Below are 23,590 nucleotides of genomic sequence, written 5' to 3'. Positions count from 1 at the left end.
CATGATAACAGACACTTTAATACTTGTTCCAGGATCCTCTCACATATATTTTCAATATAAATTTCTGAGCAATACATTAAATATGAAAAGAAACTACACATGATGCAAATCATGAAAACAGATAGTCAAATACCAAATTCTTGGCCAACAGATTATAATATCTGGATTCAGAGTTTTGCAAGTTATCTCAATGCTTTTTCTTCTATTCTGTGTTATATAATCTATACATTCAGATGCAAATCATAAAAACAGATAGTAAAATACCAAATTCTCGGCGATCGAACAGCTTATCATAGCTGGATTCGGACTTTAGCAAGTTATCTTCATGCTTTTTCTTCTCGTTTTATAAAAGCTGAGAGATACAAGCAACTGCAAAAACTTGACAATAGGTATTATCATCATCAATACATATGAAACATCTTCTGCAGATCGGATTATGCCTGGACTCAAAATCTAGTAAAAAGACACCAAATGTATAAAATAGATTCCAATTAGCCATTGGACAAGAACAAATTTTGCTGCTGTTCGCTGCAAACATAGAATGATTTCACCCCACTTTGAGCTTCTGGGACATGAAACCAATGCTCCAGAAGCTAAAAGTGGCATATATCAACATATGTATAAAAATAATATATACTGAGACAAAATTCGGTCCATGAAAAACCGATGAGCCAATATTCTACCTACCACAATTCAAATTACTACACCACAAGGTTGCAGCTATGATCAAATAGCATGATCAGCTCTATGTTACAATACTCTTTTTGCTGGTCCTGTTCATGGCTGTCATGAACATCTTCTACAGAGTTTCTCAGGCAGCCTAAAACTCTAACACAGCTCAGCTTTTGCATAGATATAGGTATATAGATATACTAATAGTAATAAACATATATAGAAAGATAGATAATAGTTGGTTTTTTCTGCACTGAAATCTCAACCCTAGGCTGATCATCAGCCTCCATGATAAAATAATATCATACAATCCTTCTGGTTCACCTGTTGTGCAAGGGATTTGGGCCAGTAGGAACTACACGTTTATCTGCTCCAGTTGTATTCCTATTGCCCATCTGCTTGGGAAGAGGGCTGCAGTGGCTGAGACTAGACTTCCCTGAACTGCAATCCTTGCCAGAGGGTTTAAAGAAACCAGAGGCAGCTTTATGATCTTTATTCTTCATTTCTGCATGGAAAAAGGCAGACGGCCTTGCTGCTGATGCAAAACATATTAAACTGGAGAGCATAATCAAGATCATTATCACCAATACACTAACCACTGCAGCAAGATTCATCTTCTTATCCAATTTCGCAGGCCTTCTCCTCTCAATCATCGTCCCAGCAATTTCACCAATAACAGGCCTATGAATATAGCATATACAGCAGCACTGTGCTTGTATCAGAAAAAGAAGGAATCAATCTGAAATTAAAACGAATTCTAGCACAGAAATCATTGACAGCCAAAATCTCAGAGGCAAGTGGAGTAAATTATATAGAAAAGCTGAACAGACATGAACGGTCCAGAAATTAAACAGTTTCACGAGAGCAGGCAGAGAGAGAGAGAGGGACGGTGGTGAGATGAAGCAAAGCAAAGGATGGATTGCAGCCGATCAGAAACCCAAAGATCAAAACTTTACTGCACAGGTACGTGAAGCTTATGAATGTCGTTAATGCAAAGGCAAAAGATGAATTTACAGCCTTGAAAGCTCACGGGGCTTCATGCTCTTCCATTAAATCCTTCCACCACTGCTGCATCTCAGCCTCTGCTTTGAAATTAATCCCTTCCCCCGTATCTTCTCACTGGTGAATCTTCTACTCACAAAGTACCTGAACTCCTTATTTACATGAATTTAATGCACCATCATTTCCTCACTGAATACATCAATAAATACACATAAGGGTAAAGAAAAGAAAAGGAAAATACAGGCTGAATTCCAGTCCCTATCGAATAGCAACTACAAGCCCTACATTGTTAGTCTGGCCACAGGAACGCACTCATAAGCCTGCAAGTTTTTCATAAACTTTGGACCCATTCGGTCTATCAAACTAACGGCTATTGTCAAACCAGGCGCCTAAAAGTTGCGCATCTCCTTGTTGATCGACAGCCCAGCCACATTTCGCGGTCGGTGCCATGTCGACATGACACGTCATCAAGCTAATTAATGTTGAAGCCGTCATCAAAATTTTCAAGCTACCGGAATTCGTCTATGCAAGGTAAGAGGGGTGGGTTGGTATTAGGTTATTTCTTAATATAAACTCTTTTCTAAAACGTAAATTTATTAACTTATAAAACTCTTTTCTAAAACGTAAATTTATTAACTTATAAAATTTGATTTAGATAAAAAGGATACTCTAAACTAAATTCAATTAATTAAAATTAGGATAAAATAGAAATAAGAATTTTGAAACTTAATTTAATTTTAATTGGGCTTTTAAAAATGAGTTAGGTTAATTTAAAATCCTCTATAATAATTTTATTCTGATTTGAATGGGTTAGAAATATTATACTGATTTCAATTGGTTAGAAATAATTTAGATGTGGAAAATGTGTAATTTAAATATATTATAATATTTTTTATTTTTGTAGAATCATAAAGTAATAAGATTTTTTAAAAGCATCAAATTAATTTTTATAATTAATTTGTAAATTTAATAATAATAAATTGTGATTGTTAACATTTTTTTATAATCAGATATCATAATATGATTATTAAAAAAAATCTAATTTTTTAAACATTTTTATTTTTAAAATATTAAAAAAAATTATTTAATTAAATTATAAGGCATGTTTTTTTTTTTGTTAATTTTATCTAAAATTTGGTTGGAATCTCTTGGAATCTTAAGTTCTAATTATGTAATCTACGGAATTTTAATGCTCCAAACAATTTTTAGGGGTGAATCTATTTATGCATTCTAAACAACTAGAATTCACAATTTTATCGAAAATGTATCACCACAAAAAAAGGTAAAATGTTTAATAGTTAGAGTTTCTTTTTCAATATTGGATAATCTAATTGTTAGACATTTTTACTTTTTTTTGGAGCATGTTTTTTTTTTTTTTGTCAATTTTACCCAAAATTCCACAAGAATTTCTTGGAATCTTAAGTTTTAATTGTGTAATACACAGAAATCAAGAGTCTCAGGGGTTTTAGGGCATTGAACCCATTTATCCATTCAAAAAGACATTTTAAAACAACTAAAATTCATAATTTTACCAAAAATTGTATTGTGCAGCTGAAAAGGAAGTTGTTGGATTTTCTGGTGCCGGAATCCGGTGGAAATTTTTGAAAAAGGCAAAACCTTTTTCAGCATAGTGTAATTGTTAGAAGACATTTTAAAACAACTAAAATTCATAATTTTACCAAAAACTGTATTGTGCAGCTGAAAAGGAAGTTGTTGGATTTTCTGGTGCCAGAATCCGGTGGAAATTTTTGAAAAAGGCAAAACCTTTTTCAACATAGTGTAATTGTTAGAAGTTTTGCCTTTTTGAGCATGTTTTTTGGTCAATTTTACACAAAATCTGTATAGGAATTTCACAAAATCTGAAATGTTTGTTGTGTAATATGCACAATTCCAATGTGTTGGGGTTTTTCAAAGTGTCTAATCCATTTATGCATTCAAAAACACATTTTAAATAACTAAAATTCATGACTTTACCAAAAATAATATCATTTGATTCTAACAAAAATCCGTGTTAAATTTAATGAAAATCTAACAGAAAATTTTTTTAAATCTCAAATTTTATCTCCACAAAATTCAAGTGTCCCAAGGTGTTGAATCATTCATGTATTTAAAAATGCATTTTAAATGACGTAATTTTAAAGTTTTACCAAAAACTATATATTCCGACAAAAAATACTTCTAATAATTAGATTATGCTTTTTTCCATATCAAATAGTTTAAATGTTAGATATTTTTTCTTTTTCTCAAACATATTTTTACCCCAATTTAAGTAATATTTCACAGAAAATTTTAAATACAAAAAATTTAAAATGTAAGGGAAAAAAAGTAAAAATAAAAAGGAAAGCAAAGAAAAATAAACCAATAATCTCAGGAATTGAATTATAAAACTAACCACTGCAATCTATATTTTTATAAATAAAACCATTAAAAATAAAATGAACAAAACTTTCTTGAGTTTCCTTGAGAAAAAAACATTCTGCATTTAAAAAAAAAATCTTTAATGCTGGAATTTGGCAAAATCCATACGATCCTGATTTATACTATGCACAAAAGGGAAAACATTTTGTTCATTCAAAGTTAAATGACAGTTTTATTCCTTAACGTTATTTTGATTATTTAATGTTAATGGACGGTTGGAAGGCTAATCCGAGCAGCCGCGTAGGGGAACCCTACAACCTGATGCCCGTGAGCCCGTACAATGTGTACGGAATGGAAAGGTATGGTCATGGGCAGTGGTTCTTTCCAACACCCGAGCACGCCAGAATATCCTGCCAGCAGAGATACCGGCAGCAGGGGCCCCCGGCGCCGGCGTGGTTGAGGCGGAAGTTTTATCCCCATCGGGGCGGCCTTTGGTTGGCTGTGGACGGATTTGGGCAGGGCGGTCATCAACGGGCAGGTTGGTGATGGCATGCATGTATGTTATGATGTGTATGCACGTGATGGCATTTATGTGAAACACATGCCATCTCTCTATTCTCCATCTTTACGCTTTCCAATTTTCTTTTTGCGCTACACGCTCCCGTTTCCTCCGCCACCACAAGCCCAGCCGCAAAGATGGAATTTGAAAATAAATCATGACTTCTGGCTAAATCCGAATTGGGGAATTAATCAAAATTTAATCCACCAAGCGAAAGGATGTGTTTGTCGCATTGTATGTTTTAAGGTAGTATTTAACCATCACTAGAGCATAAATCTAAATGTTTTATATGTAGGTTTATTTTTTTTTAATAACCATAATAGCTTTCTGATAATACAATGGTTCACACAATCTCAATTTTACATTTTTTAAATTATTTAAATTATATATTTTTTAAATATATAAATGGATTTAATATTTTTTTAAAGGTAAGGATATTTTTATTATGAAAATTTGATAATTAAATTAAAATTTTGAAATTATATTTTAAACAAAATTGATTTGAAAAATCTATCAAAAAAAATAAAAATATAAAATATCTATGTTGCACGGGTTCTGGAACCCGGGGTGGGGTTCTCGAACCCGTCCCTCGTTCCATCTCTAAGTACCGAATTCGGGTAGGAGTTCTTCTAAGAACCCATAAGAACCGGGTTTTGTTCTCCAAAAAAAAAAATTGGGTTCTTTTCTTTTAATGAGTTCTTGGATTCTTCGGTTTGAGTTTTTTTTGGATTCTTCAAAAAAAATAAAAATATATTATATTAAAAATCTAATTTTCAAATAATTTTTTTTATTGAAATTTAAAATTTAATAATATGATATTTATTATTAACAAAGGTCAAAAACTTAAAAAAACCTAAACTTTTAACTAACCCACACATCGAATTTCATTTTTGTTTTTTGTTGAGTTGTTCCCATTTACCCATTTCCGACGGCAGTGGACAACTTCGACGCCACCTTCAGACGGACAGAGCAGTGTTAGGCGTTAGGCGTTCCATCACCAGCGGTTGGCAGAGGACGTTGTTTGCACAGGGGAGACGTCGGCCAGTTTGAGCTAGTGTTTGCGTAGGGGAGACTTCTATGTTGTTGTTCAGGTGTGTTCAGGGGAGACGTCTATGTTGTTGTTCAAGCTATGAAACATTTATAGCCTTTCATATTAAATCTCTAGTCAATTAGATTTTCGTAAAATTTGTGGCCATCCCATTTAAGTGTTACCTTGATCACCGACAGGAATTGTTTATGAACATCAATGTGCTTTTATATTTTGTTTGTTACATCAGTCAATTGTTTGCTGCACCTCAGGATGGTTTTTCTTTCTTGCTGTTTTTATTTGAAGTTTTCATGTTTCTTGTTTCTGGAGACATCTCTTTTGTTGTTGCAATCTCAAATAGATAGTGCACTACATAAATTGTTGGTTAGTGTATATCCCTGTGATGTGGCCTTAATTTTCAATTGAATACCATTTGGTATTTTTCCTAATGAAACTAGAAGTTATCATCATAGTTTATTTGAAAAATGTGATCAGGAAGCAAACTCAGGGCCTACCAGTGGCCAGTGGACCACTTTACAAATGACCTGCTCTCTTGATGACTGGGCAAGGCCAAGTTCAAGTGTAAAATCGATACCACAGTAAGGCTATGGGTTTAGCAGCAATATCACAGATATTAGAATATGCCTACAGGCTAAGATGTATTCCCTAAGTGCAAAGTAAGACAGGAAAGGCCCACCAAAAGGCTACTTGCTCAGTTCTGGGCACAATAGCTTTGCTGAAGGCAGGGAATTTTGTCTTTGGCTCATTAGCTTCACAGCAGTGATAAGGGTTGTGAATCGTGATATAATCACACTGACTGTACACCAAACCAATGAACATGTGGAACATTTTCTTATTGTATATGAATCAACAATCAAATTTGACTTGACTTTAATCGAAGGCGAGATTTTATTTATGTCATTAAACATGGCGATGGCAAATTCTAGGACTTTCAATTTCCTATGCAAAATATGAAATAATTTCATTAAGTTTATAAGCAGTGAGGAAATAAAGAGAAGTTTATTCACAAGGGATTTCATCAAGCTGTAATATTCCCAATTAAAAATGGCTCTGTTTGGCTAATGAGTTTTATTTGGAATTGTCTGTGTTAATTTGTCAAACAGTTTTGGGTGCTTGGTTGTAGGTGCACATTCTTGAGTTTAATTTCAAATAAGTGTTTACAGTGACTAACACAAGTCAAGGGAATGTTTCAAGAAATATTATGTACTTTCGATTATACCCAGAAATATATATATAGCCCATACAAGTCTACACAACGATAACTTGAAGCATAAACATTGAGAATTCATCATCATTTTCTTTAAAATGCTGAGAATACTTTAGGAGTTTTGAGCATACTCTTGAGTTTGTAGCAAACTTGGCTAGTTTATCTGAGTCAGATGTGTGTGACAAAATCTGTCCCAAGTTTCACCAAAATAATTGAGTCCAAAATTTACTTAAGTTAAGTAAATGCTGGACTCGTTGCATTGGCATTAGATATCTTACAATGTTACATGTAAATTCTTGTTTTATGTTTGAAATAAGTAGCATAAACATTCATGTATGTCGTATCCTAGTATGTATCCTCAGTTTTAGTAGTAGCCTTGAGCTCTCTCACATAGCTGTCATGGTTACACAGAAAACAATGTTATGCTGTCATAAAATATACCTTAGTCTCTCATTAATAATTATTATTAACATCTATTAACATAAATTTTACTTTGAATTTTGTTAAACAGATTCAAAGTGTCTTCCAAAATTTGCAAAATAAAAAATGTCTTCATCAAATGCACAATATCCACTTTGGAAATATGTGGATAGGAAAAAACCTCCAAAAGGTGTTGCGGGGGACCAACAATAAAATGCACTTTATGTCAGCTTGAATGGAAAGGGAGCTATACCAGAGTTAAATCTCATTTTATGCAGATACCAAGGAAGGGTGTTGATGCTTGTACTGGAGACCCAAATGATCCCACTAGACTCCCTAATGCACAATGAGAGCAACAAAAGGTTGATGGTAAGGCAAGCAAATAAATTTCTAGGCCATGTCGCAATGTGAATGAAAATGATGATTCAAATGAAGAAGAATTACCATCTGATGATGAAGTTCAAGCTGGTGATGAGCATGTGTCAGTGTCATCTAAAGCATCAAAAAGCACTACCAGTCAAACATGCAAGAAGCCTAAACTTGGTGGCCTTTATGACATGTTTGATGTGAAAGATAGGGAGGGTGTTGATCTTGCAATAGCAAGATTTTTTCTTGCATGTGGGATTCCCTTCAATGCAGCCCGTTCCCCCTATTTTGAACAAATTGTTGGTGCTATTAATGATGGACCTCAAGGGTATAAAGCTCCTTGTTATGAGAAGCTTTGAACTGTATTGGTGGACAAAGAGAAAACTCGTCTTGAGAAGGCAATGGCACCCTTGAAGGCATCTTGGAGTGTAGATGGATGCTCAATTGTCATGGATGGATGAACTGATTGTAGGAATCATCCATTAATAAACATCATTGTCTCTTCCATGTCTGGCCCTTATTTTCTCAGGGCCATTGATTGTTCTGGTCAAGAAAAGAACACTATGTTCTTAAAAGACCAATTATGTGTTGCCATTGCAGAGGTGGGGCCAACCAATGTTTTTCAAGTTATTACTGATGCAGCTCTAGTGTGCAAAGTAGTAGGGGCAATGGTTCAGAAGGAGTACAAGTAAGTGACAAGTTTCAACTTTCAAGTTTGATTTATCTTCTATTTAAATTACATGAATTAAATTTTTAATTTTGAGTACAAGTTTGATTTATTTTAACTTTAGTCCTTGATTACATTTTGATTTATTAATATTTTAATTTTGTCCTTGATGTACCCAGGCATGTTTTTTGGACACCATGTGCAGTGCATTCTTTGAATAAAGCATTGAAGGACATTGGGTAAATTGAATGGATTCAAGCATTAATTGAAAATGGCGGAAAAATTCAAATGTTTATATGCAACCATCATCAATCACAAGCCATTTACTATAAGCATGAAAAAATGGAGCTTCTTAAACCAGCAGATACCAAATTTGCAACTTACTACATTTTACTTAGGCATCTTGTGGAGATGAAGGAGGATTTATCTGCCACAATCGTCAATGACATGTGGGAACAATGGAGGTTATCTATCTCAAATGCAATTTTGGAGGTGAAGAGGTTGATTTTGAATGATAATTTTTGGGTTGATGCCAAATTTGTTGTGGAAATTATAGAACCAATTTGTGATATGATCCACTATGCAGACACAGATGGTCCATGTTTAGGTGAGATTTATGAGAACATGGACTCCATGTGTGAGAGGATCTAAACCATCATAGATAGGAAGGATCCTACTTTATGGCCAAAACAAAAAGAGTTTATACATGGGCGTTTGAATAAACTGAACACCCCTCTTCACATGGCATCTTATGCAATTAATCCAAAACGGTATGATCCCACAACAAGAAGGAGACCTCCATCCCAAGATAGAGAGGTGTTCAAAGGATTCTTGTACACTGTCAAGAAAATTTAGGGTAGTATAGAAGAAGCCTCTGACATACGATCTCAGTTTGCCCAATTTTCACGTGGCTGAGGTGTCTTTGGTTCACATGCATCTTTGGGCAGATAGACGCAAGAAGAAGGATCCAATTGATTGATGGTGGCTTCATGGTGTCGATGCTCTTGAGTTGCATCAATTTGCCATACGGTTACTTGGACAAGTAGCTAGTTTGGAGTTCCTCATCTTATTCAAAATTTGAAAAATTCTCAATTAAATATAGGAAATTAATTTTAAATTTTAAATTTTAAATCTCCATTTTAGTTTTGGTTTTTATTTTAAAAATTTTAATTGATTTAATGATCTTCCCCTAATATTTCAGGTAGCTAGTTCTTCATCTTGTGAGAAGAATTGGAGTACGTATGCCTTTATTCATTCAGTAAAAAGAAATAGGTTGGGCTCAAAGAAGGCAGAGAACTTAGTGTACATTCATAGCACACTTCGTCTCATATCTCGAAAGGACCCTGGGTACAAGGATGGTCTTTTCAAGAGATGGGACCAACACACAGATGACACTATGTGTGTGGACGAGGAGATACAACCAGATGGCCTTATTGAGCTACCTCCAATTGCTATGGATGAGCAAGAGGCTCAAGATGAAAGTGATTCCTACTTGGAGAGCATGCTAGCTGAAGATCTAAGTGATGTTGGTGACATGGATGTTGATGACATGGCTTGAGGAAGCCATTGTTTGTTAGGCTTTAGCTATTTTTATTTAGTATTTTAAAATTTCCTAGTTCCTATTTGGAGATGCCTTAAGGAAAATTTTGAATGTAGTATGACAATGGACATATATCATGATTCATGATTCTTATTAACATGTAAACACTGAACAATTTTTTCGTGATAAATTTTGAAATTTCAATGTGAATGTTCAATGTTTAATGATGTGCATGTTTAAATTCAAATTTCATATATGTTATTAATTATAATTTATAAATTTATAATTTATAAAATTTAATATTATTATATTACTCGACAAACCCACGCTCCTTGTTTCAAAAAATGTCGTCCCTGTCCCCGTCCCCGTCCCCGAACCCCCATTTCCTGGCAACATAGTAAAATATTTAAACCATATTTCCATAAATTTTAATAGAATCTTAAACAACAACAAAAAAATTGTAAAAATATTTTGTATATATGTATGGAATTTTGTTAAAAATTATAAATTAAATTGATTATTAAAAATTGAATTATAAAATATCTATGGGTTAGTTTAATCAGTGATTGCTATGTTATAAAATATTATGTAAACCATGGTACTTGAAGTTTCTATAAATCAAGCCCAAAAAAATAATTATAAATTTTTTTACAAAATATTTATTCATTTTAAATTAATTTATTTAAAAAATCATATAAATCAAATTGAAATTTTATTTTATTAAAAAAATAATTTTATTTTTAATAGATATCACTTTCACTATTTAAATAAGCTTAAATCTAATATTGCAAAGAATGAAAGTGTATATTTACACCCACACCATATATATTAATCACCCCAAGTTTCTTAACAAAGTGTTAATAGGTGTGCATCTATTTTATTTTGTTGTCCTCCTTCCCATTTGTTAAATAATAATAATAATCGTTGTCCCCCTTCCGACTGCTTAAATAATAATAAAGGGGAAGAAAAACCCAAACCAAAACTCCACGGTGAACATAAGCATTGGCATCCTTCCAAATTATTAATATATCAAGAAAATCTTAATTATTGTCCACTTCAATCATGAATTTAATAGGATATAAAAAGTTTCAGATTATTCAAATGTTTCAGAAAGTTATGTCATCTTTACCTCCAATGTTACTAGTTTTGTTTGTGTTAGTGGTTCCTCATTTTTTAAAATATTAATTTAGGAAAATGTTTGCACGACTAGTGGTAAAGGGTAAATGGCAGCCATTTCAACAATGACCATTTGTTTATTATAATTGGCATGAAATTAAATAAAAACTAAAGTATAATAATTGAAGAATTTTTTTATCAAAATTTTAAGTTTTTGATGGTTAATATTTTTAATGATATTTGATTGTTTTATTGTGTTGAGAAGTGTTTTAAAATTTAATAGGGAAGAAATGTTGTAATGTATTATTATGTTATATAAATATTTTGATTTGATTTAATTATATAAAAATAAAAATAAAAATAATTTAGATCTATTTTAATTCTATATTTATTAAGCATCTAGAGAGATCAAATTTTTCAATGTGTAAATTTTTTCTCAAGTTTTGCACTCAAAAAAGAGGTTTGCACCTTGAGATATTTAATTCCTCTCGTTGCTTGATTGATCCATAGTTAAGATGGATCTAGGTTGGTTAACTAGGACATCAGTGTAAAACAACATTATATGAATGTTGACAAATATATGTTTTTCTTCAACCTTTCAATTGTTAATCGAGTTAACAAAATAAAAAAATAAAAAGAAACTTTAACACATAAATGTTTATATTATCCTAGAAGTAATAAAATTTCCCTTATAATTTTTGCAAATGGCTAAGTATGAAAGACTATCCCGGGGTGCTAAGAGTAGGAGGGGTATTAGTAAACCTTGATGGAAAAAATAAAAAAAAGAAATCAAATACTCTTGGGGGCTATGACACATAACCAACAATCACATGGAAGCATATGAACTGTGTCATGGAATTCTTCTAGCCAAATCTACTCAAATCAATATCCTTCAAGTCATAGGAGACTCACAATTAATCACTCAACACATGGTGAACAATACCTTGCCAAAAGAAAGGAAATTAATAAATCTAATTGAAAGAACTAGGGTTGTCATTCAATCCTTCTCTGTAGTTCATTTTTTCATATTCTCAGAAGAAAAAATATTGAAGTTGATAACATGGAAAATGAAGGAACTAAGTTAGAGGTGGGTGTCCTCATGGTGAATGGGAACCCAATCTATAACCAAATTCCCTAATAGTTGATGGAATTTAAGAATTTAATAATCAAAGAGGTGAGGCCAACTTAGGACGAGGCTCACTTTATACGTGGGCCCTCCATAGAGTATTTGGCATGCAATCATTCAAACATCAAATGTATTCAATGCGAATATGGATTAGTTTGTTGTGGATATTGTGTTCCCTTATATGACGAGGGAGGGATGAATAAATTCTAATATAACACAAAGAGGATTGAGTTTAATTTTGGAGAGTGGTGGCCATCCATGATGGCTTGCAATGGGTGCAATAACGCACTTGGAAGAGATGACTTGGGATTATCTTCACAGAGGAAATTAAGAGTTAAGGAGACAGATAAGCTCCCTTTCCTTGGTGGAATCCCCCTTTGGGTTGTGACATTATGTTTTGTGCACAAGAAAAGTTGGAAACTTAGCTCGCTTTTCACTACTTTAGCAGGGGATGACAATCCACGTATGTTTACAGTAAGGGTCTCTCTGTGGAGGGTGATGTCTTTGGTGTTCGTCCTCTATGTTAGTTTTTGTAGCATTAGATAGTTGTTCTAGTCTCAACTCTGGTCAGAGAGTCTAAGAAACACAAGATCTCCAAAACCCAGAATGTTTCAAGAGAAAACACCTAGAGATGGCTTAATTAGATTAATTGATTGATAATTAAAAAATGCCTAAGTCTAACTTAGGGAAATTGATTAATTAAAGGGAATTAATTGAGAAAAGTGAGAATTCTCTAGAAACTCACACGGATTGAGTTTGAGATGATCTTAGTTGTTGATGGGGATCTAATCATAGTCGTTGGTTCACCAACAAGAGATTATAAGAGCAGAATGTTGGGATGGATAATACACATCGAGTGAGTGGGTGATCTAGGAAGATCAAATTTCCCAGAGAGCGGAGATTCAGTCGGGAAGAGAATTTGATCCAGAGATCATTAGCAAAGGAAGAGGAGCGGCAACAGGAGATTTTGGAGGATTGTCTGGATCCAGAAGAGCCAGCAGAGAGAGGTTGAGTTACTCCATAGGAGGTTGAGCAGAGCGTCAAGGAGGCAGTTTGATTCAGCCAAAGGAGAGATCGATTCAGTAGTTGAGTGTTAGGAGGATTCTTCCAGAGGGCCAGCAAATCCTTCTCAGTGGTAGAGACAACCAACAGAGGTAGAGAGTAACTATTCCAGGTAGTACAAGTTTCAGCCTCCACAGTACTTGTGCATAGATTGACGTAGAGGCAGATTGGGAGATAATTGTGCGGCCAAATGAGGCCATGATTGCTTGTAGAGAGATAGAAAATTCTCTCAGATATTTTTCCAGTGATTTCTCAGGAGAGGATTGTTAGTTTGGCATCTAGATTATTATACTCATATTTTGCTACCGAATAATAACAATAAAACCCTCATCTGTTGCACCAATTTTCCCAGATTGGGTTTTTCCGGGGATATTTATCAAAAAATAACAATGTCATTTTTATTCTATTTGTGTGATCTATTTTCTCAGTTCCAATTTTATTTCTGCAGTGCATTTTATTCTTGGTGAAAATTGTAGTTGTGATTGTATTTGTTGCTTGTCATAATAGCAAATAAACTGCCCATAATAATATTCAGTTATAAAAATAATTTCCAGTTGTTGCAATAGAGTGAAAATTTCACATGGTATTAATGTAGTGTTGAAGACAAATAAGAAGCTCAAAAGCTAAGGAGAAATTTTACAACTTCAGAGGGAGTCTTTGGGTAAAATTTCTTGGTCTGTGCAAAGGCCATCCAGGAGTGCAAATTAACAAATCTGGGGTTCGATTTTCAAGTAGCAGAAAAATAGAAGACCCTAAGTTGCAATGAGTTATGGGTGGTGGTGTTACCGGGAAGCAATTTTGGTGAGAAGATCAAAATTTTTCTTTGAGCAGATCTGGGTGTAGTGATTTTGCAGTGGTTTTTGTAGTAGTATATCAGTGTTGGGTGGAAGAGAAAAGTACACATTTCCATATCTAGTTCTAGGAGGAACTTCATGACTTTTAGTAGCAGAAGGTAGTAGCAACAGGGAAAATGTGTATTTCAAGAGGGAGTGCAAGTAGCAGAGTAGGTAACCAAGCAGGAAAGGGAGGAGATTCCTGTTTATTTTCCCAGTTTTGAGTTTTGATGAAATGGCCTTAATAAGACTTCAAGATCAATATAGGATAGTTGGAGCCTCTAACTATTTTATCTGGAAAGTCGGAATGTATTTCCTACTAGATGAGCATGGTTCGAAGACATATCCAAAAAAAGACATATCAGGAATTGAGTTGTCTTTAGGAATTAAAGCGAGGAGCAGGAGTAGTAGGAGGATTAGGGACATATAGCTCAGCGGTTAGAGCCTTTATCGGGTCGCAGGGTTCGAGTCCCGCTATGTCCGTCAGTCATCATCCTGGAAATTTCCACAAGCCGGTCCCTAGTCTCATGTGTAGCAAAGAGTCTACGTTGCATGTTGTTCGAGGGGCTGATGGGAGGTGAGGAGTGGCGGTGCGCTGTCTCTCCGGTGAGGTTCCCGTCAGGGTATGGCAAAGGGATGATGGTCTGACCTCAGATGGTTGGGTGGGTTTCAGGTGGAACTCCCTGGCTTGAAGCAGGAATGTGTTGTGTTGAAGTCTAAAAAATATAAGTCAAGGATGGAAGGCTGGTTCAGGGAGTGTTAGAGTTAGGAGATCAAATTTTAATGTCCGTAGGTGGTCGAAGGAAAATATTTGAGTCAGAGTGGTACTATAAGAGTTGGATGTGCTGAATCCATCATCTTGTAGAAAGATAAAGGTTGGAGGTTATTGTCTGGTCTGGAACCTTTTTCTGGTCTAGAATATTTATTTAATTTTGCCGGGGTTTATCACTTTGGGGCTGTTGGCGGTTAAGGGGTTGTTGGCGGGGTTAAAGGTTTAGGGATGTTGGTGAGAACAAGGGGATGTTGACGGGTAAAGGATTGGAGTTGTCTGAAGTCAAGATCTCTCATCCTCTATAAAAGATAAGGTTCTTGGAGGGCTCTTTGGGATGTTTGGTTTGAAGGTGGGGTGATGGGGCTGGCCGAAGGTTCAAGGCTCAAGGCTGGCCGAAGGCCCATTTGATTGATTTTGAATCTTTAACCAAGCTTTGACCAACCTTCGGCCAGCCTTGAGCCTTGAACCTTCGGCCAACCCCATCACCCCACCTTCAAACCAAACATCCCAAAGAGCCCTCCAAGAACCTTATCTTTTATAGAGGATGAGAGATCTTGACTTCAGACAACTCCAATCCTTTACCCGCCAACATCCCCTTGTTCCCGCCAACATCCCTAAACCTTTAACCCTGCCAACAACCCCTTAACCGCCAACAGCCCCAAAGTGATAAACCCCGGCAAAATTAAACAAATATTCCAGACCAGAAAAAGGTTCCAGACCAGACAATCACCTCCAACCTTTATCTTTCTATAAGATGATGGATTCAGCACATCCAACTCTTACAGTACCACTCTGACTCAAATATTTTCCTTCGACCACCTACGGACATTAAAATTTGATCTCCTGACTCTAACACTCCCTGAACCAGCCTTCCATCCTTGACTTATATTTTTTAGACTTCAACACAGCACATTCCTGCTTCAAGCCAGGGAGTTCCACCTGAAACCCACCCAACCATCCGAGGTCAGACCATCATCCCTTTGCCATACCCTGACAGGAACCTCACCGGAGAGACAGCGCACCGCCACTCCTCACCTCCCATCAGCCCCTCGAACAACATGCAATGTAGACTCTTTGCTACACATGATACTAGGGACCGACTTGTGGAAATTTCTAGGATGATGACTGACAGACATAGCGGGACTCGAACCCTGCGACCCGATAAAGGCTCTAACTGCTTAGCTATATGTCCCTAATCCTCCTACTACTCCTGCTCCTCGCTTTAATTCCTAAAGACTGCTCAATTCCTGATATGTCTTTTGTTATATCCATACCTACAAATCCACGATATCTAGAGAATTACAATAAGGAGATGGCCAAAGCAAAGTGGTTGATTCTCGATGGAGTTTGAGATCATATAGTCTCACACTTAGCAATTAATAATATGGACAAATAAATGTGAGATGCAATTGCTACGCTTTTCTAGAATCTTTCTAAGAACTAGAAGATGCTCTTGAAAGAAAAGTTGAGGACCACCAGGATGCATAAGGGTGAAGGGGTCACTCCTTATCTCACTAGATTAAAAATGTTTGAGATGAGTTTGTAGTAGTCAGAGAGACACCTCTCGAGAGTGAGTTGGTGCATACAACTATCAATTGTTTCAACAAGGAGTGGGAAACTTTTGCCTAACATATTACTAGACAAGATCAACTACCTGGATGGGATCAATTGTAGATCGATTTCACTCGGGAAGAGATGAGGCTTGCTCTAGCTGAGAGTAATTTCAGTGGCAACAATAGCAAAGGATTGAAGAGTGTAATAGATGAGGGGAATGTATCCCTTGCATCAAAGGGGAAATCAAAGAAATTTCCCAATCAGGGACAAGGCTTAAAGGGAGAAGAAAAGAAAAAGAAAGATTTGTCAAAGATTAAGTGCTTCAGATGTGGTGAGTTCAGTCACTACAATACCTAATGTCCAAATAAGCAAAAGGGAAAGAAGGAGAAGCGGGAGAAGGCAACAACTTCAATGGAGATTGATAATTTGTATAACAAGTTGGAGGATGAATTCACATTGTATGCAACTATACCTCTAGGAGAGAACTCGGGTGACATTGAACTCTAGTCACTAGAGTTACAGAGTTTTGGGCAGGGTTTATAGAAGAGGATCAGAAACATTTGCAATATAATCTTCTCATGGATCATTACCCTTGTTATAGGGGCCCACAATATTCAGTAGTAGATGTATCAGGGTGAGATGGCACAATCATTTCTTAAGGGACTATTGCAGAAATAGTTGCAGTCAGTTATTGAGGGGTACAAAACTAGTCACAGTGCAAAGGCTAGTTGCGGTCAGGGACTTAGGAGATAGATTCAAAGCTATTACAGGGACACAGTTGATTTAGAGTTCAGTTCTTAGTTGTAGTAGTTGCAACAATGACACTAAAAGAAACATGAGATCAATTGCAACACATAGCAAAGTTGGAAACAGTGGAGGGTGGCACAATGCAAGGTCAGCAACAACGCAGATGTAGGGTGGATCAGCTATAGATTGGAAGACGAATCATAGTATGCACAATAGCTTGATATGAAGTGATAGGTTGTCACAGTTGTCAGACATCAACAATGTGAGGGAAGATGTTATGGGAGAGAACACCTTCCTCGCTAAGAGGGAGTGTTAGTTTTTGTAGCATCAGACAAGTGTTCTAATCTCAACTTTGGTTAGAGAGGCTAAGAAACACAAGATCTCCAAAACCCAGAAAAGGTTTCAGGAGAAAACACCCAAAAACAATTCAATTAAATTAATTGATTGATAATTAAAAAATACTTAAGTCTAACTTAGGGAAATCAATTAATTAAAGGGAATTAATTGAGAAAAGTGAGAATGCTCTAGAAACTCACATGAATTGAGTTTGAGATGATCTTATCCATTGATGGGAATCTAATCATGGTCGTTGGTTCACCAACGAGAGATTATAAGAGTAGGACGTTGGGATGGAGAATACACATTGAGTGAGTAGGTGATCTAGGCAGATCGAATTTCCCAGAGAGAAAAGATTCAACCAGGAAGAAAATTTGAGCCAGAGATCAATAGCATAGGTAGAGGAGTAGCAATAGAGAGATTCTAGAGGAGTTTCCAAATCCGAAAGAGGCAACAGAGAGATTCTAGAGGATTTTCCAAATCTGAAAGAGGCAACAGAGAGAGGTCGAGTTACTCCATAGGAGGCTATGCAGGGGCTGTTGCAGAGCATCAATGAGGCAATTTGATTCAAATAGAGGAGATATCGATTCAGTAGCTAAGTGTCAGGAAAAATCTTCCAGAGGGCCAGTGAATCCTTCTTAGTGGCAGAGACAACCAATAGAGGTAGAGAACAATTATTCCAAGCAATGTTAGTTTCATCCTGTGTAGTGCTTGTGTAGAGGTTGATGTAGAGGCATATTGGAAGTTGATTGTGGGGCCATATCAAGCCAGGACTGCTTGTGGAGAGAGAGAAAATTCTCTTATATATTTTTCAAGTGATTTTTCAGGAGAGGATAGCCAGTTTGGCATCCAGATTATTGTACTCGGATTTTGTAGCTGAATAATAATAATAGAACCCTCATTTATTGCACCCCCACATTGGGTTTTTCCGGGGGACATTTGTCCAAAAATAACGGTGTCATTTTTGTTGTATGTGTGCGCTCTATTTTCTCAATTCCAATTTTATTTCTGCAGTGCATTTTATTTTTGGTGAAATTTTCAGTCATGATTTTATTTGTTATTTGTGGTAATAGCAAATAAACTGCACATAATAATATTTAGTTAGAAGAATAATTTCTAGTTGTTGCAATAGAGTCAAAATTTCACACTCTATCCCAAGTGCGAGAGAACAATCATATTCCTTGATGATTTTGATTGTCTTACTTGTGAATTTGGTTTAAATTGCATGTTCAACTATGAAAATTCCCATCTTTGAAAGGCCTAGATGAGAGAGAGTCATCCCTGGATTTGAATGCAACCACTCTGGAAGAATATAAGAAGGTAGATAATGCTAAGATCCCTTGGTAATATGTTCGATGATAATGTATTGTAAGTTTTGTTTAATTTTGTTCATATAGAAAGTTTTCACTTCCAATGACCTAATTTTGTAAAACAAGCTTGTTGCCAATTAGGCATTATTCACGAGAGGATTGAGGAGTCTGTAGAACTATCTAGCCTCGATATGAAGGCATATATCCCTCTCTGATATAAAACTACGTTCCACACACATAGTTTTTCTTGTAATATAAATTCTCATTGTCGTTAAAAAAAGAGAAAAAGAAGAAAAGAAAGAAAAAGACTATCATGTTTACAAGAATTATTAATAAACCCCTTATAAATTTTACACAATCAATAAATTAAAAATTGATAAAAACGTTTATAAATATATTATCTTATTTTTTCATTTCTAAATCTATCATTACATTTTTTATATCTTTAAATTTTTTTCATTAATTTATTATTATATTTATATTTTTAATAATTACAATTTAATTAATTTTATCAATAATTTTAATTATTAAAAAAAACACTAATCTTCATTAATCAAATTTTATTATAGCTCTAATATATACAGATTGGTTATATACATATATATATATATATATATGCCAGAAATAGCTATATGTATAAATAACATGTTATTAAATACATATATATCCAAGAATGGGCAAAGCTCCCACATGGTTGGAGTGAATGTCATGATAATTTTGCCATCCTTTATTATATGGTGTATGCGAGGAAAGGACGGTCAATTACGTACTTTAAGGGCAATGTTGGACACAAGCGGAGATATATTTCATTATTCCTGATTTGATTAACTTCTTCTTTCGCTTTGGCATGAAACAGGATAAGAGTCACGCCCTAAGAAGATTGCAAAGTGCACTTGCTTTATAAATCCCATGTTAAGTCGCCTAATAATATATAAAGCCTAAAGCCTATGGATGTCATCCCATACATCTGGAAAATGACTTTTAAGGGAACTATTTTTAATATAGTTGATTACAATTTAAATTATTAATTATTAAGCTTGTTTATTATTTGACATTTAATCAAAATAATATTTTTATAATATAAATAAAAAGGATTTTCACATTTATATATTCTATTAAAATTTTATATAAAGCTTCCCATTAAAAACAAAATTATTCTTTTATGCCCAATAACGTTGAAATATTGTTTAGTAAATTAATCAATTAAAAATAAAAAAAATGTTGATATATTGCTTAGTAAATTAATCAATTAAAAATAAAATAAAATATCTTTTATGCCCAATAACGTTGAAATATTGTTTAGTAAATTAATCAATTAAAAATAAAAAAATGTTGATATATTGCTTAGTAAATTAATCAATTAAAAATAAAATAAAATAAAGTAAAAGAACTAATATTTTAAGGTTGTATTTATTGTAAATTTTATCTTAATGTAAATGTTGATGTCTGGTTATGTCTTTAGTTTTGTTTCACAAGTTGGGGTTTGGAGTGTGGGTGAGGTATAAATGAATTTCTATATCACATAATGTCTTATAGAATTGATAATTTGAATAATAAGTTTGAGAGAGTTGTAATTGAGGAGTTCAATTCCATGCTTTTTTTTAAGTGAGACACATTAGAGAAACTTTTTCTCTTACCTCTCTTGCTTAGCTTCTTATAATTTTGCTCTCTATTTCTAGTTTGCAAGCATTTATCTTCTCCTCCATTGTCCCCATCTCTAACTGGGATTTCCAATGAGATGATTGCAAAGTGGAATACTATACATCACCCTATGTATGCTTGAACTCTCAATAGGACTTGCATAGGCTCACATGAGGGCATAAACTCCTTTGGTGAGCACACAAAATAGAAGTATTGATGTCCTTCCATTGTAGTATAAGGTACATAGCTAAATAGTTGAAGGAGAGAATGAGTTAAGAAAGTGAGGGTGAGGCAAAAATATTGAGCCGACATAATGTTGGGGCTATGAGGGGGGAGGGGGGAAGGTGGCATTAGATCGGAAGGGCCACATTGAGGGACAAAATAAGGTGTTATTCTTTGATAGTGAGGAGAAGGTCGGAGTTACGAAAAATGGGGGAGGATGAAGAATCCCCTCCTTATTTTCCACGGGGGCTTCACTAGTGCAATAATACTATATCACGTGGGTTCATATTGGGAGATATATATTGAGGAAAAAATGACATAATAAATTGGGGGGATATACAGGGGATAAAGGGCTTTTATATTGGAAGGCATAAAAAATGAAGCTCAAAGTTAATGAAAAAATATAAAGGGGTATTAAAAATGTTAATGAAAAAATGGATACCTATAATATCTAGTGAAAATAGGGGTTTTTTAAATTGGGAAGGTGTATTGGGTTCATATTGGTAGGGGGTTAAATAACACTATTTTTAGAGGTATTTTCCAATATATAGTCAAATTAAGGGTATTATATAATATGCCACAAACGCACATGATATGTCAGAGGTTCATTGAGTGAAGCCCCATGTTATTTTCAAATCTACTTGTTTCACTGGTTCACACAATTATGAGATGTGAATCAATGTTTTAGACTTTTATATGTACTTAAAAATGATCATTACCACTTTCACTCCTAAATTTTCCTTAACATCTACTTTCTTGGTTTGGTTTCGTGTAGAAAAAGTTACTTTACTAAATTTCTACAAAATAGACTCTAATCTTTAAAAAGTCTATAAAATTGAAAAGAGAATGATTAAGACTTGTTTCTAAGTGTAAAGAAGATTAAGCAGCGGTCACAAAGAATAAAGAATAATTAAAAATTATAATTATCAAATGCATTCAAAGGCTACAATAGCTTCTCCTTGGTTCTTCTATCCTCCTACTTAGCTCCACCATTTCAAAAGTATTTACAACCTCTTTTCAAAAATATAATTAATGACAAGTTCGACCTTTAATTAATATAAAACCTTGACAATAACAAGTACGAACTAAAACCACATTTACACATACAACTATTCAAAACAAAGATGAATTTTTAAAATAACATGGAAATTGCGCATTAATTTGAAAGAGTGGGGCTACGAGATGAGGGTCCCTAATTTTTAATTCGACCACTTTTCATTACTTTTCATCAAATTCCACATTTTACTTGATAATATTCCGGCCATATACTTTTCTACATTCATTCGTTAGACAACGCCCTTACGCTTCAAATCCAATCGGAAATAGACTTCGGGGACCGTGCTTACACTTTCATTAATATGCTTCATGTTGTACTCTCCTAGTCATCATGACCTAAGAGAAAGGTAACCGCCTTTAGGGGTGTCTTTTCCTTTTTCTTCTTTGACATTGTATTGTCAAGATCAATGTAAATTTTCAACTTCTGCATAAAAAATATTTACATGCACATAATACTATGTTGCTTTTGTTGTTTTAAATTTGGAACAAATAATTTCGATAGGCCCCTTGTGAATAGTTGTTATTCCTACTTTGAGGCTTAAATTAGATTTACAATTGATAATCTTATTTTTAAAAACCATTGGTAATCACAAACAACCATATGTTAAGAAAAATTTAATGAAAATGTCTATTAAATTTTAAATTATATAAAATTTCAAATGTAAATTTATTTTAATTTTGAATTTATTATTGATTATTAAAAGATTAAATATTTTAAGTTCTAAATCATTTTTTTTTCTTCTTTTTTCAATCAAGGTTCTCACTTTGAAGAATTTGATCACTTTCCATGTATGATAGATTCATATTTAAGAAAACTCTACCGTCTTTATGGTCTAGTATCATTTCTCAACTTCTTCCAACCTTTCTAGTTCTTATTCTAACAACTTTTTATTTAGTTTATTTGGTGAATGGTCTTTAAGCATCACTCAAAGGCTATGATTAATATTGTCTTCCATTGGTTTGCTCTAGCATATTTGTCTCTTCTTGGCCCTACTACCTCTTAATATAATTGTGAAAGGGTTAGTCTACATGGCTTTAAAAAATCTCTAGGGAATTCAAAGGATCCTATTGTGACACGAGGAAACTCTCTAATATAACAACATAGCTCTTTATTAGATAGAGGAGGAATGACCTGTTATAGAGTTTTGTGAACCCAACATTTCGGACTACCAAGTGAGTCCATCATCAGGGGATGCGTCAATAGATATTCTTCAGATCTTAATGATGTATCAAAGAGCTATATTTAGGTTATATATAGCTCCTGGGTACATCATTAAGATCTGAAGAATATCTATTGATGCATCCCCTGATAATGGACTCACTTGGTTGTTCAAAACGTTGGGTTCACAAAACTCTATAGCAGGTCATTCCTCCTTTAACTAAAAAACTATCCTCACCTGTATGGATTCATTATTCAACAACATAGCTCTTTCTTTTATTTTCTATAAGTGTTCATAACAATGAACAACATTATGATACTCAGATTGTAAATTTTATGAATCTCCTTGTTCAATAAAAGCAAAAATGGATCAACTTGAAGCGAAATGTAGTATGATATCTTGTACAACAGTCCAAAAAAGAACCATGGAATTAGACCACGAGACCTCTTTTCACTCCATGGGAGGTCATGACAAATCCCAATTTTTTTTTAATTAACTATTTTTGTATCCTTGTCACAGAGAATTGATACTCACATATTTTAAACCGGTTAACAATAAATCATTGTAATAATATACACATTATGATCTCAACATGTCACTTATGTGAATCGAATGTGGGTAGGGAGGATACAAATATTCCTCCCAACCACTTGAGGTAAAACACAATTCACATTGAATATTTTATTTAAGGTGGACATCTAAATATTTTATTAATGGCCAACATTAAAATATTTTTTTGTTATGAATTTTTTAAATGCTACATGTCAAATGAAGGAATTGCACATCTCCCTTATACTAGGATGTGAAAGAACCTAT

General features: G+C 34.3%; 1 protein-coding gene across 1 annotated transcript; it reads right to left on the bottom strand.

Annotated features, from left to right (window-relative positions):
• Positions 1 to 454: 454 nt before the first annotated feature.
• On the bottom strand, positions 455 to 2,043 carry LOC149241830 (uncharacterized). The gene has a single exon (XM_089367599.1). It carries the CDS (start codon positions 1,323 to 1,325, stop codon positions 993 to 995), a length of 333 nt encoding a protein of 110 aa, XP_089223725.1. The 5' UTR covers positions 1,326 to 2,043; the 3' UTR covers positions 455 to 992.
• Between the last annotated feature and the right edge of the window lie 21,547 nt (positions 2,044 to 23,590).

Source organism: Pinus tabuliformis, chromosome 8 (genome assembly GCF_031772625.1).
Source record: "Pinus tabuliformis cultivar Carrire ecotype Pingquan chromosome 8, CPIR1, whole genome shotgun sequence".
In the NCBI taxonomy this organism is placed as follows: domain Eukaryota; kingdom Viridiplantae; phylum Streptophyta; class Pinopsida; order Pinales; family Pinaceae; genus Pinus; species Pinus tabuliformis.
The sequence above is the reverse complement of the archived record's forward strand: the minus strand, read 5'-3'. Positions and strand labels throughout refer to the sequence as shown.

Bases quoted from the DNA above. Each gene is read 5' to 3' on its own strand.
- LOC149241830 (XM_089367599.1), bottom strand. From the start codon at position 1,325: ATGATTGAGAGGAGAAGGCCTGCGAAATTGGATAAGAAGATGAATCTT.